Below are 21934 nucleotides of genomic sequence, written 5' to 3' on the forward strand. Positions count from 1 at the left end.
TGAGTTAGACTTTGAAAAATGAATAGACTAAGTAAGAGATAAGAGAGGCTGGGAGAAGAGAGCTGAAGGGAATATTCCAGCTACACAGTACAGCACTAAAAAAAGCATGCAAGCATGTGGGAGTCTGCCCAGCACATTTCTGGCAGCAGCTGTTCCAAATTGTTTCACTTCTACTTAAGCTCTTAACCCCATCCTCAATCACGTGATACTCTGAAACTCATTAAATGCTTTCAGAAAAGATGTGAAACCATCCAATAAAATGTCCATCAATTCTTTCTTCGGTATATAAAACTCTTCAGTATCATTTATATTGCCCTTACCACCTCTCTGAGAAAAAGTGTTTTCTCCTTTCTCTGCAATGTTCTGTTTCTTCAACCATGTATTGAGCTTGCAGTCTAGGTACTGTGGTGGGAGTTAGAAAACAAGCAGGGATAAGACAGAGTTTCTGAGGACCCCACATTCTGTGGGGGAAAAAATAGGAGAGAAGCAAGTAAAAGGAAATTAAGGTAAACACTGTAACTGCTTATATACTTAAAACATTTTCAGTATACAATTTTGCCCCCTCATTTCAATCATCACCACTACTGTAATAATTCTCATATCCTTAATCTCTATTCCCAACATATTTTTGAGCTCCTGTTACATATTTCCAGCTGCCTGGCTGTTGTATATTTCTGTCCTCTCTGCTCTACCCCACACAATAACATAAGTTGATGCCAAGTTAATATTAATGTAAAACTCGCATTAGCTCTTTCCCAGCTCAAAAACGTTTTATGGCCCCCACCACCTCTGAATGATGACCAGATCTGGTGTAGGATCCCCAAAATTATCTCTGCTTATGTGCTGGCTGGAAAATGACTGCTTGGCTATGTCCATGGGAACACAGGAAGTCACCCATAGGAACATAACATTCTAACAATAAGCTTTCTGCTTCTGTACTCCCGCTTGCACACCTGACCTGTGGGTCGACGAGTAGTGAATAGAAGAAAAACAGACCTTTGTGTTTAGACAGAATGAAGAATGAGATTTTGGGCTTAAAAACCCTGCACCTCTACATTTCGGGGCTGCTTAGTTTGGGGTCTGCATACCCCTGGCAGACCCAGCAGGCTGAATAAACAGTGTGTTTCCTTTAACTCACTGAGTTCTGGTGGTCTGTGTGTCTTTTGGGGGCTGGCGGCCACAACACTTACTTAGTCCACCTCACATACTTGGGTGCAATCAGATTATAAACCCGAGGGTCCTTATGACTTTGATTAAATTTAGCTTTAACTTCTAGCTCTACCTAGCTCTAGAAATCCTATTTCTCTCTCTATATATGTACCCCTCAGAGACCTAGCCTTTCTCCCAATAATCAGCAAACCCTGAGGCAGCAGAATACTATACCTAGGACCTAATGATCACAAGGTTCAAACCTCCTGCAAGCTAAAGATAACATCTTGCACTAAGTTATGCTGCAGCTCCTGAACCCTAAGGTAGAACAACTGCCCTGGCTACTTTCCTATAAAACCAGACAGAAGAGGATCACAGGAACAGACCTCAAAGCTGTGCTCAAGACCTGAAGGAATGGTTTATTACCCTTACCTCACCTCTGACCAATTAGTTTTCATTAGTTCCCTGAACCCCCTAACCTATAGTGTCTTGTGATTTTGCTCTATATAGCCTTTAACCTACAGACTATTGGGTCATTGAGGAGTTAGGGTTTTGAGCATTAGATCCCCCTTCTGGGTGGCACCATTCATAATAAAATAGCCAATCTTTCTCCACTGCAATTCTCCATGTTTAGTGTTTGGCTCTGCTAGCGCCGGGTGGACGAACTCTTCCTGTTTGATAATAATCACATTATTTCCCTTTATTTAATATGACTTGTACTTTCTTGGTACTCACATGCCTTTGCCCGCTGCATTTTTTCACTTAGAAAATCCCTTTTCTCCATCTCTCTACATAAAGAAACCCTATCCATCCTTTTAAATCCAAAATCAATGTTAACTCCTCATGAAATCTTCCCTGATATGACACTCAGACTATAATGGTCTCTTTTTTTGCTCTCATCCATAGCATTTCTTTGTACCATTTTAATGTGAGGAGAAATCGTGAAAGGCTTGAGACAAATAGGTTGCTGGGTCCCCATTCTATAATGTTGGGTGTTGTCCAGGAGCTCCCGTAAGGCCTTCTGATTTTATGTCTGCTGCCTTTGATTGTCTTTGACTAGGCTATTTTGCAACCCTGAAGTCCTTTCTTTAATAAACATTTACTGAAAATGCACTCTGTGCTTGGCACTGTGCTAGAGATGATAACAATACAAAGAAATGAGTTTTATAACTGTTGCTAGGGACCAGGACATACCACGCCCAAATATGTCACTTTGCATATATATAAGAATTAATTCCATCTAAAGGCATCTTGGCTCCTGAAATCCTTTATCTGCCTAAAAGCAGAATCTCCCAAAAGAATTTAAGTGCCATAAATCCCTTCCCCCAGAGCAACTCTAATCTTGTCTTGAGGAGACCAGATATCATGCACCACAACCTGACAGACATCATCACAAACTAGCGTATCTCCCATCTATTCTCCTAAGGGCCCTTTTATCTTTCCACAAGTGCCCTTTCTGTCCCTCCCTTTCTCCTGCTAAGTTAGATATATTGAGCCTAAATCCTAACCTCCTCTTTGAGCTACTCAGCTCCAGGTACTTTCATATGTTACATACTTGATTCACAGGTTAATAAACTTCTCTTGTTTTTCTGCCTTTTGAAAATCTAGTTTACAGTGTCCCAGCCTGGGAACCTGAGAGTAGAAGGAAAAATATTGTTTTTTTCCTCCTTTACAGTTTTAAAGGATAACTTTAAAAAAGAAAAGTTAAAATCATGACATAGAAAATAAACATGTATCAAAGACTGTATTTAACTCATTAATGATGGAACTAGAGACATGTTATAACAGGTTGAAATAAGAATGGGACTAAAAGAGATTTCTATTCTTTGGACAAAATTTGTTTGCATCTCTATGCACAAGAATTATTTGCTTCCTTATGGATAGGAAACATGGCATCGCCATCAGCATTCTACAAGTGAATTTTAATTTCTGTGGAAATTCATATGTGAGCAAAATTAGACCCTAATTTATGTCCAGAAAACCTGGACTCTATAAGCATAAAGATAATGTTCAGGAAGCAGCTCCCTGTGGTGTATGTTAGGGTGGGGGCAAGTTCTCAGGCCCTTGTAGGGAGGGCCTGAGAGTAGGGAGAGATCCTCTATTGATATAATTAGGAGGGGAATTAGATCTCTTGAAGGCTGCTTCTCCTGTCCCCACTCCCCACTCTTCTACTGCTCCTCCCTGAGCACGTAGTCTCCAGGTTCAATTTACTGGGTCTCTATGTTAAATACCTGAACCTCTACTGGGGAGAGAACTGTGCAAGTGTTTCCTTCTGACTGGGTGGAGGGCTGGAGGAGAAATGGAGGACGGTGGTAGCTTCACTAGGACAGCATCATCAGGCTGCGCCCAAAGGCTAAAGTGAACTCTTCAAAAGTGTCTTTCATCAGATTAGCATAACCACTTAGAGAATATATAGGAGATGGAAGAAAGGATATTAGAAAGAGGAGCTGTCATCCAGAGGTAAGGCTGGAAATGCGAGCAAAGGCTGAAATCAAAATGTTAAGCTAAAGAGATCGAAGATGACGGTAATTTATTGAACAAATTCTGAGCCTCCACAATGTGCTAGCACCTAGTATAGGTACTTTGGAGTTAGCAATGTGCACAACATGTAAAAATTCCAGCCGTCTAGCAGAAAATATTCTAATGGTAGGAAACAGACATAGAAAAACATGTAGTACATTTGACAGCATGAAATGCTATGAAAATACAGCAGGGAAAGGGGATTGTGGGCAAGCGGAACAGATTGCAATATAAATAAGGTAGTCAAGGTAGACCTCACCAGAGGATGAGATTAGAGCAATAGTCAAGGTAGACCTCACCAGAGGATGAGATTAGAGCAAACACTTGAAGGAGATGTGGAACTAACCTAGGAGCTATCTAGGGGAAAGAGAATTCGAGGCAGAGGAAAGAGCCAATGCAAAGTCCCTAAGGTGAAAGGGTGCCTGGCATGCGTCAGGAAGAGCAGAGGCCAGGTTGCTGGAGTGAGCCAGGAGAATAGTAGATAAGGTCAGATAGTGGGGCCAGATCATGTAGGGGGTTCATGGTCTACTGTAAAGAAGATGGCTTTTACTTGGAGGTAAATGGGGGGCTACTTTAGGATTTTGAGCAGAAGAATATCATGAGAATAAGCCAAAGGAGGCCAATTTCCAAAGGAGTGGAAATAGGGAAACTAGTCAAGAATCTGTTGTAGTGAAGGCAAAAGGTTCACTGCCTCCAGGGTGGCAGCAGTGGGAGTGATTAGATTCTGAATGCATTTTGAAGTTAGAGTCTATTTACTGGATTTTGCGACAGATTGACCACCTCATTTAAATGTATATTATGGTTATGAGGAAAAAAAAGGGGAGTCAAGGACTTCTCCCAGGTTTTTGGCATGAACCAGAAAGGAAAGAATTGCCATCAATGAGAAGGGGGAAATTGGGCAGAGCAGGTTTGGGATCAGAGTATGCAGGGTGAGGAGGAGGATCAGGAGTTTAGTTTTGGACTTACTACATTTGAGACACAAAGGAGGCATTGAGTAAGGAGTTGTATATATATATTAGTCTGCCATTCAGGGGTGAGGCCGTTGTAGCCGCCAGCCCCTGAAAGACACACGGACCACCAGAAATCAGTGAGTTATAGGAAATACACTCTTTATTCAGCCAGCTGGGTCTGCCAGGGGTACAAAGACCCCAAATTAAGCAGCCCCGAAATGTAGAGGTACAGGGTTTTTAAGCCTTAAACCCCATTCTTCATTCTGTCTAAACACAAAAGTCTATTTTTCTTCTTTTTACTAATTGTCAACCCACAGGTCGGTTGTGCAAGCGGGGGTACAGAAGCAGAAAGCTTATTGTTAGAATGTTATGTTCCCATAGGTGATAGCCTATGTTTCCATGGGCGATAGCCAAGCAGTAATTTCCAGCAAGCAGTGATTTTCCAGACAGCACAAAGCCTACACTAGAAATATGCATTTGGAAATTATGAGCATGTGGATGGCATTTAAAGCAATGAGACTAAATAAGATGACTGAGGGCATGAAAATAGAGGGAAAATAAGGCTATCCAAATAGAGGATACCTAAACATAAAGACAAAAACTGTGGACAAAAACAAAGGGGTTCTATGGAAAGTAACCTCACAGGGTGATCTGATCATAAATTCCTAACTAGGTAGGTCATTTTGGGTAGTCACACCCCAGGAATACCACTTCTTAGTAAAAGGCTTTCCTTTATCTTAAACAAGCCCTGCCCATTGTTTCTGTGTATCTAGGTTAAGACACCTTTGATATAACCACCCCAAGAAAGTACATAATCTTGTTAATTATCCTGTAATCCAATCCCCACCTTGCTTTCTCCCACCTCCATACAATCTTCCTTGTGTTCCCTCCTTAATTTCAAAAAGGAACTGCAAATTTATTCTCTTAAGCATTTATCTCAGTCTGCTAAGATCTTACTTCCAGATGTATCCTCTTTGGGCTGAAGCAGATTTTTATAAAAATTCTTATAAAATTTTTATAAAAACTTGACCTCAAAGGCAAGTGAAGTAAAAGCAAAAATAAATGAATGAGACTACATCAAACTAAAAAGCTTCTGCACAGCAAAAGTAACTGTCAACAAGGTAAAGAGACAACCATCCGAATGGGAAAATATATTTGTAAGCAATGCCTTCGATAAGGGCCTAATATCCAAAATATACAAAGAACTCATAAGACTCAATAATAACAAGAAAAACAAACAATCCAATAAAAAAATGGGAAGAGAGTCTATGGCCACGCCACCCTGAACACACCCGATTCCATCTGATTAAACAGAGTCAGGCCTGGTTAGTACTTGAATGGGAGACCACCTAGAAATACCAGATGCTGTAAGCATTTAAAAAAAATGGGAAGAAGACTTGAACAGACACTTCTCCCTAGAGGACATACAAATGTCCAACAAATATTTGAGAAGATGCTCAACATCGTTAGCTATTAAGGAAATACAAATCAAAACCACAATGAGATACCTTCTCACACCTATAATCAACAGGACAAGTAATAAAAATGTTGGAAAGGATGCACAGAAAAAGGAACCCTCATACATTGCTGGTGGGACTGCAAATTGATACAGCCACTATGGAAAACAGTATGGAGGTTCCTAAAAAAAATAAGAATTGATCTACCGTATGATCCAGCAACCCCTCTACTGGGTATTTACCCCAAAGACTTGAAAGCTCATATCCAAAAAGATATTTGCACACCAGTGTTCATAGCAGCATTATTCACAGTGGCCAGGACATGGAAGCAACCAAAGTGTCCAACAATAGATGATTGGATAAAGAAGCTGTGGTACATATACACAATGGAATATTCGTCAGCCATAAGAAGAGATGAAATACTGCCATTTGCAACAACATGGATGGACCTCAAGATAATCATGCTAAGCAAAATAAGCCAGACATAAAAAGTTGAAAATCACATGATATCACTTATATGTGGGATATAAACCTAAAAGCAACAAATGAACAGGACAAACAGAGACTCATGGACATGGACAAGAGACTAATGGTTATCAGAAGGTACAGGGGAGGGAGAGGGGGGAGGTAGATAGGGTAAAAGGGGTCAAATATGTGGTGACAGAAAGAAATCTAACTATGGGAGGTGAATACACAGTGTAAACACATATATGATTTACTGTTAAAATGTACAGCTGAAACATAGAATTTCATAACCAATGTCACCAAAAAAAAATTTAATTAATTTAAAGAAATTCTCTACAGGTTTGGACACTGCTATGTTGGAAGAACTCAAAGTGAAATACTACCAACCTCAGAGTCAAATAAGTGACTGACTATCATCTTGGATCTCTTTAGATTAACATTAAAATCTTAGCCTTTGTTCTCATTTCCAGCCTTATTTCTGGATGACAATTATTTTTTCATTTCTTTTTTTTTTCTTTTTATTTTTTAATTAGTTTTGGATATAAAGCACAATGTTTAGGCATTTATATAATTGATGATGTGATCACTCTGATTACTCTAGTAACCATCTGGAACTATATATAGCCATTACAATATTATTAACACTGTATTCCACACCCCCGTGACTGTTTTGTAACTAATTTATATCTCTTCATCTCTTCACCTTTTTCAACCTGCTCCCCAATACCCCTTCCTTCTGGCAATCACCAGTTTGTTTTCCGTACCTGTAAGTCTGTTTTTTTGTTTTGTTTTGTTTTTCTTTTGTTCCTTAGATTCTGCGCATAAGTGAAATTACATGGTATTTGTCTTTCTTTGACTTATCGCACTCTGCATAATACCTTCTAGGTTCATCCATGTTGCAAAGGATAAGATTTCATTTGTTTTTATGGCTGAGTAATATTCCATTGTATATATTTACTATAATTTCTTTATCCAATCATCTATTGATGGGCACCTAGGTTCCTTCCATATCTTGGCCATTGTAGATAGATTTGCAGTAAACATAGAGGTGAATAAATCTTTACGAATTAGTGGTTTGGGTTTTTTTGGATAAATACTCAGAGGTGCAATTGCTGGGTCAAAAGGTAAGTTTATTTTAAACTTTTTGAGGAACTTCTAAATTGTATTCCATAGTAGCTGTACCAATTTGCAATCCCACCAACAGCGCACAAGGGTTCCCTTTTCTCCACATCCTCTCCAACACTAGTTTTTTGATTTGATAATAGTCATTTGACATGTGTGAGGTGATATTTCATTGTGCTTGTAATTTGCATTTCTTTAGTGATTAGTGACCTTGAGCATCTTTTCATGTGAGATGACAACTCTTCCCTCTTCCTCCTACTCTCTCCTAGAGCCTGGATGATTTGAAACATGAAACTTCATGCTAAGAGAGGAGGCAGTAGAAGACTGGGGATAGGGGAAGCACCTTTCAAGAGATCTAATTCACATCCTTATTATATAATAGGGGATCTCTTCCTGCCCAGGCCTGAAAACTTGCCCCTACTTCCATATACACAGGGAGCTGCCTCCTGAACATTATCTTCATGCTGAGAAATATTCTGGAAAGAACAACAAATGTATGATTTCAGTCAACTGTCCAGTGTTTACTTCCAGACAGATATTTTGTCTTGAATTTCTGCATTTTTTTTTTAATAGAAGCTACAAGTTATGAGGAAGGGGACAGAGGGAAGGAAGGGGATTTAGCTGTAACAATCTTAAGTTCAGATCCAAAATCTATTTTGGGCAAGGGCCTTCACCTTTAAAAAGCCTAAAATGTTTAATGTCCAAGTTTTCTGGAGATTAATTAAAGCTTAATTTTTCTCATATATTAAAAGAAAATCAGGATAATAATTCTTATCCTACCAACTTCACAGGCTTATAGTAAGAATTTTAAGAGATGAAATCTATGAAAGGCCATCATTCCTTCACTCAGTGACCATTTAGTGACCAAGCACAGTGCTTGGCTCTGGGCCTAGGAATGTGAATCAGACATAGAAATGAAAATCCATCAACACAAGTGATACATTTAGTCCAGAATTTTTGTTTTTACTTTAAAAACATATACTTGGTATTTATTTTATGCTAAGCACTACTCTAAATACTTTACAAATATTAACTCCTTGCATTAAAAAAAAAGGCGCAGGATACGTTAAAAAGTTGAAGTCAAGATTAAGGAGATTCAGGACATGAGTGTCTCCAATAAATGGCTTAAGGCCATTTCTTTCTTTCTTTATTTACTTACAATTTTTTTTTTTTTTTTTTAGGCAAGGCAACCTTTGGTTGACCTCACAGATTGCAAGGACCTTGTCAGTTTACAATCCCTTTTTTTTAAGGCCTACAATACCTGGTCTTCCTAGGTGGTTTCCCATCTAACTACTAACCAGGCCCGACTCTGCTTAGCTTCTGAGATCAGACAGGATCAGGCTTGTTCAGGCAGGGCTGTAGACCCATTCCTTTGTTTAATAAGTATTGGTAGAGTGCCTCTGATGAGGGCGGTACCTGTACGTCAGTCTGAAACTGGGGCCCTCCAATTGAATCCTGCTAGAATGGGACAGTTCTTTGGGGCCTTTCTGTATTCACTAATTAGTGGTTGCATTTCCCAGTGAGACTAGTCATCCCAGGGAGAAGTTCTGAGGGACAGGGAGAGGTTTCTATCCTATTCTGTGATCCTTTAATGTGCAGCCAACCTTATGTGCCAGGCTGTGGCCAGTACCATTTCTGAGTCTTTTCTTAGTCCCACCTCATTGCTTTTTGTTTTCCCCCCAATCAGTTGAAAGAAACCAAAATTTTGCTATCCCGAAGCTGCTTTTTGGGATATTGATTTTCAGCTGTTTTCAGATTGAGAAAGAACCTTTGAGCCTCCTCCTACTTCCTTGCCCAAGAGGTTCAGACAGAGCAACTTGGTTCAGGAAGGGAGGTTGGGCTTGATACCTACTATGTTTCACTGTTTCTGAGTTCCCTAGCAAGAATTTCCCTCCCATCTGTGTCCTACTCTTCCTCAACTACCTGTAAATCGCCGATTTCCACTTCTGAAATTTAAAACCCTAGACCTGCTCTTTCTCCTTTTTCCAGACTTATAAACCCGATGTTGCCTCACTATCTCGAATTTTTATGCTTATATGAATTTCCCCATGTGCATATATTAAAATTGTTATTTTCTCCCGTTAATCTGTCTGGTAATTTCATTATTAGCACAGCTAGAAAAACTTAGAAGATAGGAGAAAACATACTGATTTTTTTTAGGGCCTCCCCCAATTCTAACTCAGAAAACTGCACATATTATTTTGCAATTATTACCATAGAGTTTCTAGTATTCAACTTAAAGACCTGTGCTTTACACTCAGACCAAAAAGAATTAGGATCACAACCCTTCTCCCAATATGATACTTGTTTGTTTAAAATGTTTGCAGGGCATCCTTGGCCCCAAGTCCTGTTACACTCAGTAGGAAGGATAGGTTTCTTGGGGGGTGGAAGGAGCAGCCATAGAAATGACAAACCGGTGGAACAATGGGTTGAGGATGAAATACATTAGCAATAGGAAAAAAAGTGGAAGCTTTAAAGTGTATCTCCTAAGACCAAAAGTGAAGGGCTGACATTTGAAGACAGAATAAGTAAGCCTGGAACACCTAGCTTACTTATTATCTTCTTTCTTTCTGACTTTTTCATATCTATGTACTTGTAGGTGGTTAATCACTCACAAGGAAGTCAGTTTGTGCCTCCAAGGAAGAATGAAAATATTCTAAACGTAGAGATCAGGAAAAACATGGGTAATTTTTAGGAGGAACTTTGGTGTTTCGTGGGCTTTGGAAGGTTGGTGACCCTTTTTGGTCTAGGTGATTTCCTTCCTGTTCATTTAATATTTGGTCTAACATCAAGAACTACCTTTGTCTTTAAAAGTACATTTGACTTTAGAGAGCCTTGGTAGGTGTGGATCAGAGTGGCCTTAGGCTGCTTTAGACTGCTAGAAGTAAGTACACTATGGTAGGAGCTTTCACACTTTTTGAACAGACACATTTTTTCTTTATGACCCAGCACACACACAGCATACACATATGTAACTGAAACATAAGCTTCATGAAGCAGTGTATATGCCATACCCTCTGATATTTTCTAGTCTATGTTAAAACAAAAATCTGGTTGCTTAGGATCCACTATGGGTCCTAATTTTGAAAAAAATGCTGCACCAGTGCAAAGTGATTGAGAGAAATACTGGGAAGTCTAGTAGTCTACATTCGAATGAGAGCTCCTCTACTTACAGCTATGTGCCTCAGGTTAGTTAACTACCTTTCCTAAACCCTAAGGTTCTCAACTGGAAGACAGGGATAAACTACTTCATAGGATATTTTGGGAATGAGATTGTAAACACTCGTGATCTCTTCTATTACGCTGATCCTCCATTCAAAAAAAAGTCACTAAGGGTTCCAAAAGTGTTCAGCTTAGTACCCCAGAAATCTTAATCATTCCATACGTTTGTATATCAAAACTCCCCTGGCTAAAAGTCTCCATCTATTTTCCATTACCTGTGCACATTGTGGACTAAAACTTGGCCTTCTGCAGGTGGCAGCTAAAGCCAGTGCAGCCTGAACCATACCTCATCTTTGGCTCCTACCCTCACATCTTTGAGTAGCCTCGCCCACAAACACAATGCCCCTTGATTCTGAACAATGTCCCTTAATGTGTCTTTGTCTTGGATAGTTAAGTCTTTTCTGAAATGTTTTTTCCTCTTTTATTTTTGCTTAAGAAACACCTACACTGGCTTCATGATCAAGCTCAAGAATTGCCTGCTGTGTATATGGGCTTTCCGGGTGACTGATTATCTCCCCTTTCCCTAAAATCCTGTCCTTATATTTAATGAAAAAAATAGAGATAACTACACGTATTTCCCAACTTTGAAAAGCAGAGATCATACAACTCCTAAGTAATCTTTATATAATTAAAGAACCCTTGTTTAATATGAAAATTTCTTTACACTACTAACACAAATTGGGACTCAGTTACAGCTTTGCATTTTGGCTCAGTTGTTTTTTATTTTTTTAGGGTTTTTTGGTTTGTTTGTTTGTTTTTGTCAGGCATACTGTGAATCTCAGATACTTGTGTATTTTTTTTGTTTGTTTTATCTTGTTTTTAGTTCTAGGAAATGTAGTGCTGAGATTCAGCCATCGATCAGAGTGTGATGGGAGAAAATGAACATAAATTTGATTATTTTGCAAACAAACAAAAAATTAAATATATGAATTGCAGCTGTTGTGGGGCTGTTTGTCATGTGGCATGCCAGGTAGACCTGTTCCAGATACACTGTTAGCCAGAAGAGGTATGACAATTGGTTAGGACTTGTATTGAACAGATGGATCATCTCAATTTTCTGGCAGTTGCTCTGCCATCCCATGCCCTGTGTAGCAATAGTGAAACTACCTTGAATGAGATAGATGTCATCCCCTCTCTCTGATTTAGATCAGGAATTTTCTTGTTCAAAGCCAGAGAGAAAGATGAAAGGGTGAAAGTGTGGCCAAGAAGCTTGGCATGGGAATTGGAACACCTCTGTCCTAATTTCTCCATCTGAAAAATAGAGGGGAAAGTTTTCTGTTGTGTATTCCTGATCAATCTTGGAGTATGTGGTCACCCTTACTTTAGAAATTCTACTCTGTTTCCATCCCTATGACCAGGAGGAAAGCTCTAGAATTCTAGTGGTCATCCTATCTAGGCTGAAATTCAAATATTCCTGAGACTGCTTACCCACCCCCAAATGTTCCCTGCCTATCTGAGCATCCTAGACAAAAGGAAGGAAAACGGTTCTGCTCAGATTGAAATGCAAAGCTAAACTTGGGATATAGGTCACTGGTTAGCCTACTTTAAGCACCACATCCATTACAACTCTTTATGTATTTTCTTTTCCAGTTACCCTCATTCCCAACACTCTGGCAATTAAAAAGCTTTGGCAAGTTCACCTACTAAATTTTTACTAACCCCTTCCTGATATCCCAACCATCCTTGGCTGTAGTTTTAAGCCCTTATTGTATAGCCTGAAATTGCTTAACTGCTATTGCTTCTATTCAAGTCCCCCTTAAATCAGTGTGACACACAGTACCAGAGTGATTACTCTAAAATGCAAATATATCTCTCTCACTCTTAACATCCTTCAAGAACTCCATGACATTATGGAAAAAAATTCTAAGCTCCCTAGTATGGCATACGAGATCTTTTATGTCCTAGTCTCATAACCTCTGCGGGCTCACAATTTGACTTCACCTATACTAGCTGCTTATGATTTCCCAGAATTTTTTAGTCTTTGTGTCTATGCTCTGTGATTTTTTTCTGGGCAACATCTTCTGCCAACACTCAGATCAGCTGTGCCTTCTCACGAGAAGCACTCCTTGATCTCTCCCCTTCTCCAACTACTCTTGGCCAATGGCTTCTCCTTTGTATTCATCTAGGACACTTTGCTTATCTCTATCACGATATTTATCTCTTCAGCCAGCTCCTTCATGGTAGAGTATGTGTATAGGGGGAACCCATATTTTAAAAATTTAACTAAATTTTCTGATTTTTTTTTATTGAGTTAACATTGGTTCATACTAAATTTATTTTTAATCTTTTAGTACTTCTAATAGTGCCAAGCTTTTCCAACATCAGGGTCTTTGCATAACTAGTTCTGTCTGAAATAATTTTCTCCTCATATTCTCCTTATTTTCTACATAGGACAAGTTATAATTTCAAATTATTTATAAAGGTAATATAGCTAGTAGTTAACAGCGCAGGTACTGATGTCAGAGTGCCTAATTTCAAAATGCAGAATGGGTGACCTTAAGCAATTCTCACTTCGTATATCTATATACACAAGACTCAGTTTCTTATTTGTAAAGTGGGTAATAATCCCAGTTATGAGGATTAAGTCGAATGAGATAATATGTGCTAAACAGACTTGTGCCTAGCATGTAGCTAATATTTATTGCTTTCTACTTTAAAAAAATGTTGTTTAAATTATTGAATGTCATTTCACTGTAAGCTCCAAGAAACTAAGGACTCTGATATTTTCTTCACTATTGTATCCCAGAGCCTAGCATGGCATGCTAGTAAGTGCAAAATAAATTTGTCTAATTTGAATGACTGAATAAATAACAATCCTTACTTTAGAATATTAACTGAAGATAAGGAACTGTGCTGCTTATCAGAGTGATGTCAGAAGCCATATCAGTGGCTTTCTTTAATCGACAATTAACTTCCTAACCCTTATATTCACTTGGCTACATAACCAAGCAACTCTTTTTTCTTTTAGTTTAAATGGAAACACTTGGGTGAAAGTTAGATGCAGTCATTCTTGGGTTTTTATTAGAGGAAACTGTGCTCTTATTTACTTCATTCAGAACTGAGTATCATGTCTAAGACTAAGAAGTTGTTGGAATAAACGTGCTCAGGTTAAGGTGACCGTGCTCTACAGAGAACAGAGAGAGTCTTAGGGTGATGCACAAAATAACAAGGCAATATAGGCAGATTTTAAGCAGGTTAAACTCCAACAGTGATCCTTATGATCGCTGCTTATAATTTCCCAGAACTTTTAAAATTTATCCTTAGTGAAAACCTTAGCTTCTGCCTATAAAAACCGTCTTATGAAATTAGTGGTAAAGACAGAGGAGAGGAAAGGACAACTTTCACTTTTTAGTGGGGAAAGAAGTAAAGTTCTAAAGTCAGCTTCCCTAAGTTACAGATTCTTTTAAAATCACAAATCCTTCAACACAGAGTTTTAGAAATAAGTCAATGGGTAAAAGGAGTAAGAAAAGTTATGCTAGAAAACCTAGATTGAGGAAAGAAAGGTACAGCGGCTAAATACAGCCAAGGCAGAAAGCATAACAGTAGGTTACTTAGTTCTCATCCTCTGATAAAGGCCCTCCAAGCAGATTATCAGAAGCAGAGCACTACAAGTTCTGTTCACACTGCCAAAAGCTTGTAAAAACCAATGGACCATCATGGTGGGCCTACGTAACCTGAGCACAGAAGGGCCAGGGCCAGGTCCTTTATTTTCCAACTCTAGAACTAGTATCAATTGTCTTGCTTGCCAATTAAATGTATTAAACATTTTCTCGTCCTGCACTTGTTCCTCTGTATCACATGTTATTTGTCATATTACATGATCTTAGCACTTAGAAGTCATGACTTTGTGCAAAGCTCAAGCATAGGCCAGTGGTAATGGTTTCAGAGGAGGAAGAGAAGCAGGCTTCTCCGTACAGGTATAGTTCTGGCCCATAAGACTAGAGAATCAAGCTGCTGCATCTTAGTCCCCTACTTAGGAAAGACACTAAAAGTGCAGATTCCTTCCTTGGGCAAATGACACATGGCTTTCTAGTAGTTATTGCTTATCCAAAGAACATGGATTCTCTATTCCTTACAACTCAAATATCCTTCTCGTTTATAGTTTTGTATCTAACGTCTTTCAACTATAAGCCAGATGAAAAAAGCAATTATACCCCTTCCTGACCTGATGAGAAAAGCTGGAGGAGTAAGGAAAGGTAAAGGAAGGGGGCTGAGGGGAAGAGGAGGAGGGGCCTATACTCCAGTAGGTATATACTTACCACTTTTTGGTTCCCTTCATTGTCAGTGAGCAGCCATTCGATATCCAGGGTGTCTTTTTCTGGAAGGCCCAGTTGATGATGGCAGGGCAAAGTGACTTTTTCCTCTGCCACTCTCTTGATCTCAGTGTGAGTCCCCAAGGTTCCAACATAGTAGGAAACTGGAAGAGGAAAACCTCTAATGAGTAATGCAGAAACTGGATAGCAATGTGTGGGAAGCAAATACTGCAATTAATCATTACTGGGTGTTCTTGTGGGCAAGGAACAAGCCAAGGTGTCGGAAGAATCCTGGACCGGAAGTGCTGGAAGTCCCGGGATCTCACACTGGCTCCTCCATTAACTAAATTAATAATATCTTCCTTAAGTCTGCCAAAGTACACTTCAATTAATGCCTGTCTTTCCTACCTTATTGGGGTTTTATGAATGACGAAATCACTCAGGTCAAGAACAACTGCGTTTTTTGATCTTTCTCTCCTCTATTAGCAAAGGCTTCTGATAGAACAGAAACCAAAAGAGAAGTTAGCATTGTTTAGGATTTGACACTGCAATGGGAGTAGCCATGATTTAGTGAGCATTTCCTATGATTTGGCTATAGACTGAGCCAAAGCTATAAAGAAAGGATTACTATTCAAATTTCTTGAGGAAACATAAAGAGAAGATTAGCAACTTGCCCAATACCACACAGCAAGGAAGTGACAGAGCAGGGGCTCCACACAGGTCTGCCTCACTGAAGAGTTCACTCTGACAGTCATGCTTTGTGCTCACGCCCTGCGTTTTATGTGGCTTCCTGGATTTCCGGTTCTCCCACTAGCCAGTAAGCACCTTAAAAGCTAGTGCCATTCACAACTGCATTTCCATAGCATCCAGATCTTGGTCTCACGCACTGCAAATGCTCTATAAATATTTACTGGATTGATTTGAATCTAAGTCATGCACTCATTTTACCAATGAGTAAACTGAGGCCCAGGGATAAAGATATCAGCCCCACACCCTATAGTTTATTTAGTGGCAGAAATAACCCATATAAAACCCATCCTCCTTCAGTCCCCATAAAGCAGCTATAGAGCAGGAAGGAAATTAGCCAGTTTGCACTGTACTAAGCTAAGCTTGCAAGAAGTTCCTGCTTCTATCCCTGATCACTTTCCACTAGACAACACTGCTCAAATGAAATCAGTGTCCCGCACTCCTGGCAAAGCTAGAGAGCTCAGAACCAATTTGGTGCATACACTAGGCACTTACTAGACATTGAATAAATAAGTGCAAAAATCAGCTCTGAAAGTTGCCAATTTAAACCACTAGAGGGAATCAAAGGCTCAGGTTTAGTCGATGTCCCAAAAGGGAAGGAACATAGTGGTGGGTGGTATGCTTTGCCAGAGTGCCAAGTTCTATTTACATCATACCCAGAATTAAATACAGCAGTGCAGGGAGGGAACCACTCAGTGAATACAAATGACTTTACTAAGGCAGGGAGCCTCAAGATCAGTGAATGCACCTCTACTCTTTCCTGAACCTCAGCTCCCCAGACTCAAAGAGATCACTAAGATCCCTGCAGATTTGTCCGATCCTTCTACAAACTTTCTTCACTTTTTCGTTATCTTTCGGCTTTTTTCTTTCGGGTTGTGATGCTTCGGTGCGGGATTGTGGCGGGCGTGCTGGTACGTAGGGAGGCGACTTTCAAATGGATCTTACGTACGTCCTTCCTTCCGTCCGATCATGCCGTCTCTCTCTACCCCTTTCCTTTCTCTTCCTTCTAATCTCAGTTCTCGATCGCTTCGCCTTCTGTTCTCCTTCCTTCCTTCCTTCCTTCCTTCCTTCCTTCCTTCCTTTCTTCCTTCCTTCCCCACACCTCAGCTCTGTAGCCTAAGTGGACATGGGTCTGAGCTCTGCATATAGCCAGGCTTGGCAATGGTTAGATTGCCCCTTCCTGTTCATTCACCAGGTGGCTGACCCTTGCCCAGCATAGGTCAGCCACCTGGTGGGTGAGCAGGAAGGGGCAATCTAAACACCCAGGGGGCAGCCTTGGGTTTTCTGGGCATTGTAGTATTCATCTTCATTAGGAAAGACCTTAAAGATCATCAAGATTTCACTTATGAGGAAACTATGGCCTGGGGAATTGAAATATCAAGTCACAAAGTTAGTGGCAGAAGCAAGGGAAGAACCAAGTGGCAGAGGCTCGGTGTTTGGGACATTTGCAGTCTTTGACAGTGGGGAGAGGTGCTGGAAGGTGGCAGTGGGGAGGACCGCCTCCATCTCTGTGTGCACATGCATAATGCAATCATGGAAGCTGCGGGCTCTCCCAAAGTGGAGGCTTTTGCTTGCAACTCAGGCATTTAACAAAGGACCATTGGGAGCTTGGAAGAATTACCCTCTCTGAGCCTCAGTGTGGAAATTAAATGAGCTGAGGTAAAGCACCTGGCAATGGCACATAGGCATCTCCCGCCAAAACGTTCTCAACTGTAAGGGCTTTTTCTCAGATGACTGCTACCTATAGTCAGTTAAGATTAGTTTAAGCTTTTATTCTCTAAAGAGCATTTACATTTATTAAAGTTTCTCTTGAACCTTCAAGACCTCTTTCAAAGATACAGGACAGAAGTAACATTTTCTCAGTGTGAAGATTTTTATATAACTGAGGGAAAGATAAGCAACATATTTGAAGATGAATCCATTGATAATAGTACATTTTTAAAAGTGATTTCAACAATTCCATTCACATTAAAAACTCATACTGAAGTCTTTTTAAAAGTATGTACAAAGAACTAGCATTGTATCTGTGGTCAGATAGATGTCTTGGAATTTTCAAGAAAATTCACTTAGTCCAACTTAACAAAGCCTATAGCCTTCCCATACTGACAGAAACACTGTTTACATTACATATTGATGCTGTGTTTCCAAATCAGATTCTATAAGTTTGTGGAGGTGTGGCAGGGTAAGAATGCTAACTCAATTTTCTCAGATGGCTCCCCATAAAGCCTCTGGTGACTCATCTTGCTTTCATGTGCTCAACAAAGCAAAAGGTCAGAGGTAACTTTTAAAAGAAACTAAGATGCCACATTTAAAAAAATCCATTTCTCTATTTCCCTAACAGAGAATTCTTCTACTTCTCAAATACTTGCTGAATTCCTACAGGGCACAAGTTGCTCAGGTCTCACAGTTAAGTCTGCATGCTTATTCTCGCCAAAGAATGGATCCTCCAGTGCTGCCATCAACAACACAGGTATATCCAGCATTCCCCAAGCCCTATCTAGGAGAGGGCACAGTGCTTGGTGTACAGGTGGAGGATAGGTGGGTTGTTTTTTAGAACTGAAATGTTTACCAAATTGTACAGACATGCAGTTTATAAGCAACAAAGTAGAGAGCCATAGTAGTTACTGTTCGATATCAGGTGCAGGAGCTGTGTTATTCACACTATTTAATGTATAACAGAGCAATTGTGCAAGTATCTTTTTCACTTGGTGATTTCACTTTTCTCAATGGACTTGTTCATTTACCTGAATGAAAAGAGAATTTTCTTGTGTTTTGCTTTACCTAGCATATTTCAGAAAGCCGGAGGAAAATCAAAATTAATGAATGTCATTCGGAAAAAATACAGAGGACTTTAAATTTTAAAATTGACTTCTTTCATTTTATAGATCGAGAAATTGAGGCTTAGAGAGTAGTGACTCACCCAAAGGCCTCCTAATTTCTAGACTAATATACATACAATTCTGTAGGGGTGTGTGTGTGTGTGTGTGCGTGTAGCACATAACTTCCAGGTTGGAACACAGTGTGCTGTGCTATTCAAGATGCAGTATGATGCAATAGAAAGAGTATGAGCTTTGTAGTGAGATAGACATGGATTTAATTAGTGGCGAAAAGACCAATGAAATCTCTATCTGACTGCTTTAAGTCCTTTTTCCTTCTCTGTAAAATGAGCATAAAAACATTCACTGTGAAAGATTGTTGTAAGGATTATATATGATGTATGTAAAGCGTCTGAAGTTGGTACATGGTATATAGTACATACTCAAAAAATGGTAATTATGAGAAAGACTGGGCAAAATGATATAGATGATAGAAGCTCTGTTCATACTCTCTTATGTCCACATCAAAGTTGTGATCGAAGTTGTGATGGAAACACAGAGCAAACAGCAAGCAGAGTCACCTGGGATCTAGATGAACAGAAGCTCTTAAACTAGGGAGAGAAATAAAAAATCCCCCTGCAATGGTAGAAGGTAGGAGGGGAGAGGACACGAGGCTGCCCAGTCCCAATGGGCTGAGTGGGACAGAGTCTGTAACAGCGACAGCCCGCAACTGCAGATACTTCTTAAAGGGGCCGTGTCCATTAGCGGACTTTTGCAGTGACAAACCTGCTCATTCTGAGCACCAGTGCCAGGTCAACTGCTCAGGGGGCACCAGGGACTTACAGGGGGACACTGAGTTGTCAGGGTGAGGGCTGGAGGCGAGGCTTTCTACTGGGCAGAAGTTCCAGCAGTATCCATTGTTTCTCTGTTGAGCCTTCCTGCAATTCCCAGTGTGCAGACCCAGCACTCTCATAGCTGAGACAGCATCAAACTAGATGACATTGGTCACTTCCCCCAGAGAATTCCCTGAAACTTCACCTCCCTCAACTCGCGCCCCTACCCAAGCCACATCCTGTTGTGTCCTCTGTGAGTCTTATGCCACTTGCTGAGCAGCGCCAAGGCTCACACTGGTGGCAGCTGACCTCGGTTTCTGGCACGGCTTCTTAAGGCAACTATAAGCACAGCATCTGTGGATTGCTTGCTAAATCTTAACAGGCTGGAGCTAAACTTGGCTTGCACCTGAACCCCTCTCAAGACTGTGCCGCTGGACACCTACTACACAAAGCCACACTAATAAGACCAGAAGACTTGGGAGCTTTGCTTACTACATAGAAACAGACACAGAAATGTAGCCAAAATGGGAAGACCAAGAAACAGAAACCATATGAAAGGACAGAACAGAGATCCAGGAAAAATGGAGTCAAGCAATCTAACAGATGCAGAGTTCGAAACATTGGTTCTAAAGATGCTCAGTGAAAAATTAAGGAAGTACAGATAAACTCAATGAAAACTTTAACAAAGTGATTTAAAAATACATAAAAATGGAAATGGAAATTATAAAGGGAACCAGTCAGAAATGAAGAACACTTTATCTGAGGTAAAAAGTATATTAGAGGGGATCAACAGAGTGGATAAAGAAGAGGATTGAACCACCAATACAGAGGATGGGGAAGCCAAGGACACCCAATTAGAATGGTAAGAAAAATGCAACCAAGAATATAATAATAATTTAAGGAGGCTCTGGGAAAAAATTAAGGGTAGCAACATCCATGTCATAGGATAGGGATACCTGAAGAGAGAGAACAAGAAGTTGAATATACATTTGAAGAAATAATGATGGAAAACATTCCTAACCTGGAAAGGAAATAGACATAAAACCCCAAAAAGCTCAGAGAGTCCCCCCAAAAATGAACCCAAAGAGATCCCCACCAAGATACATAATTAAAATGCCAAAGGTTAAAATATGATGAGAGAATCTTAAAAGTGGCAAGAGAAAAGCAGTTAGTTACCTGCAAGGGAGATCCCATCAGACTGGCAGCCGATTTCTCAAAAGAAACTTTGCAGTACAGAAGGGCTTGACACAAAATATTCAAAGTGATGAAAATCCAGGATCTACAGCCAAGAATACTTTATGCGGCAAAGCTATCATTTAGAGGCAAAGGACAGATAAAGAGCTTCCCAAACAAAAACAAGCTAAAGGAGTTCATCAAAACTAAGCCAGTGTTACAGGAAATATTAGAGGGACTTCTTTAAGAAGAAAAGACATGAATAAAGAATGGTAACAACTATATTCCTATCAACAATTACCTAAAATGGAAAAGAATTAAATGCTCCAACCAAAAGATAGGGAAGCCGAATGGATAAGAAAGCAACACCCACCCCTACGTATGCTGCCTAAAAGAGACTCACTTCAGATTAAAAGAGACGCACAGACTAAAAGGAGTAGATGGAAAAAGATATTGCCTTGATGGACCTAGAGGGTACTGCGCTGAATGAAATAAGTCAGATAAAGACACATATCACATGATTTCAAATACATGTGGAATCTAAAGAACAAAATAAACAACATCAACTACAATGGAAATAAACTTATAGATACAGAGAATGTTTTGAGGGTTACTAGATGGGAAGAGGGTTGAGGGGATGTTGAAAAAGGGCAAAGAGATTAAAAAGTACAAATGGATAGATACGAAATAGTCATGGAGATATAAAGTGCAGCATAAGGAAAATAGTCAACAATGTTGTAAAAAATACGTAAGAAGGAAGACGGTTACTTGATTTAGTGGGGTGACCACTTTATGAGTTACACAGATCCCTAATCACTAAAATGTAACTGAAACAAATATATTACTATATGCCAACTGTAATTGAAAAACTCATTGAATTGTGCAATGTGTATGAACAATCAATTGTCTATTATACTTCAATAAAGCTGAGGGGAAAATAAAATACTGTCTTTATTAAAAAGAAAAAAATGAAATTATTATTCTAATAATTGTACATACTGTGGTTTGAAAAACAAGAAAAACCAGAAAACCATGCTGTGGAGGTGAAGCAGAATCGTGAGAAGTATGGAAGTCATTTTGCTTGATAACTGTTAGGATTTGGCCATATTTACTTAATCTCTCTGTCTATGTATATTTGCTACACCAGTTGAATGTAAGTTTCAGATAGCACGATACCACCTCTAAATGTTTCAGCAACCACTCCTAAAAATAAGGGTGTCCTCCACA

General features: G+C 39.7%; 1 protein-coding gene across 1 annotated transcript in view; it reads right to left on the reverse strand.

Moving 5' to 3' along the window:
• The window catches only part of LOC107503645 (CXADR like membrane protein), an 88865-nt gene that overhangs the window by 9950 nt on the left and 56981 nt on the right, over positions 1-21934 (reverse strand). The window contains exon 3 of the mRNA XM_016132234.2: positions 15145-15302. Coding sequence (XP_015987720.1) covers positions 15145-15302 — 158 coding nt within the window. The remainder of the gene's footprint in view (positions 1-15144; positions 15303-21934) is intronic.

The sequence above is a fragment of the Rousettus aegyptiacus genome, unplaced genomic scaffold, assembly GCF_014176215.1.
Source record: "Rousettus aegyptiacus isolate mRouAeg1 unplaced genomic scaffold, mRouAeg1.p scaffold_m13_p_5, whole genome shotgun sequence".
Lineage (NCBI taxonomy): Eukaryota > Metazoa > Chordata > Mammalia > Chiroptera > Pteropodidae > Rousettus > Rousettus aegyptiacus.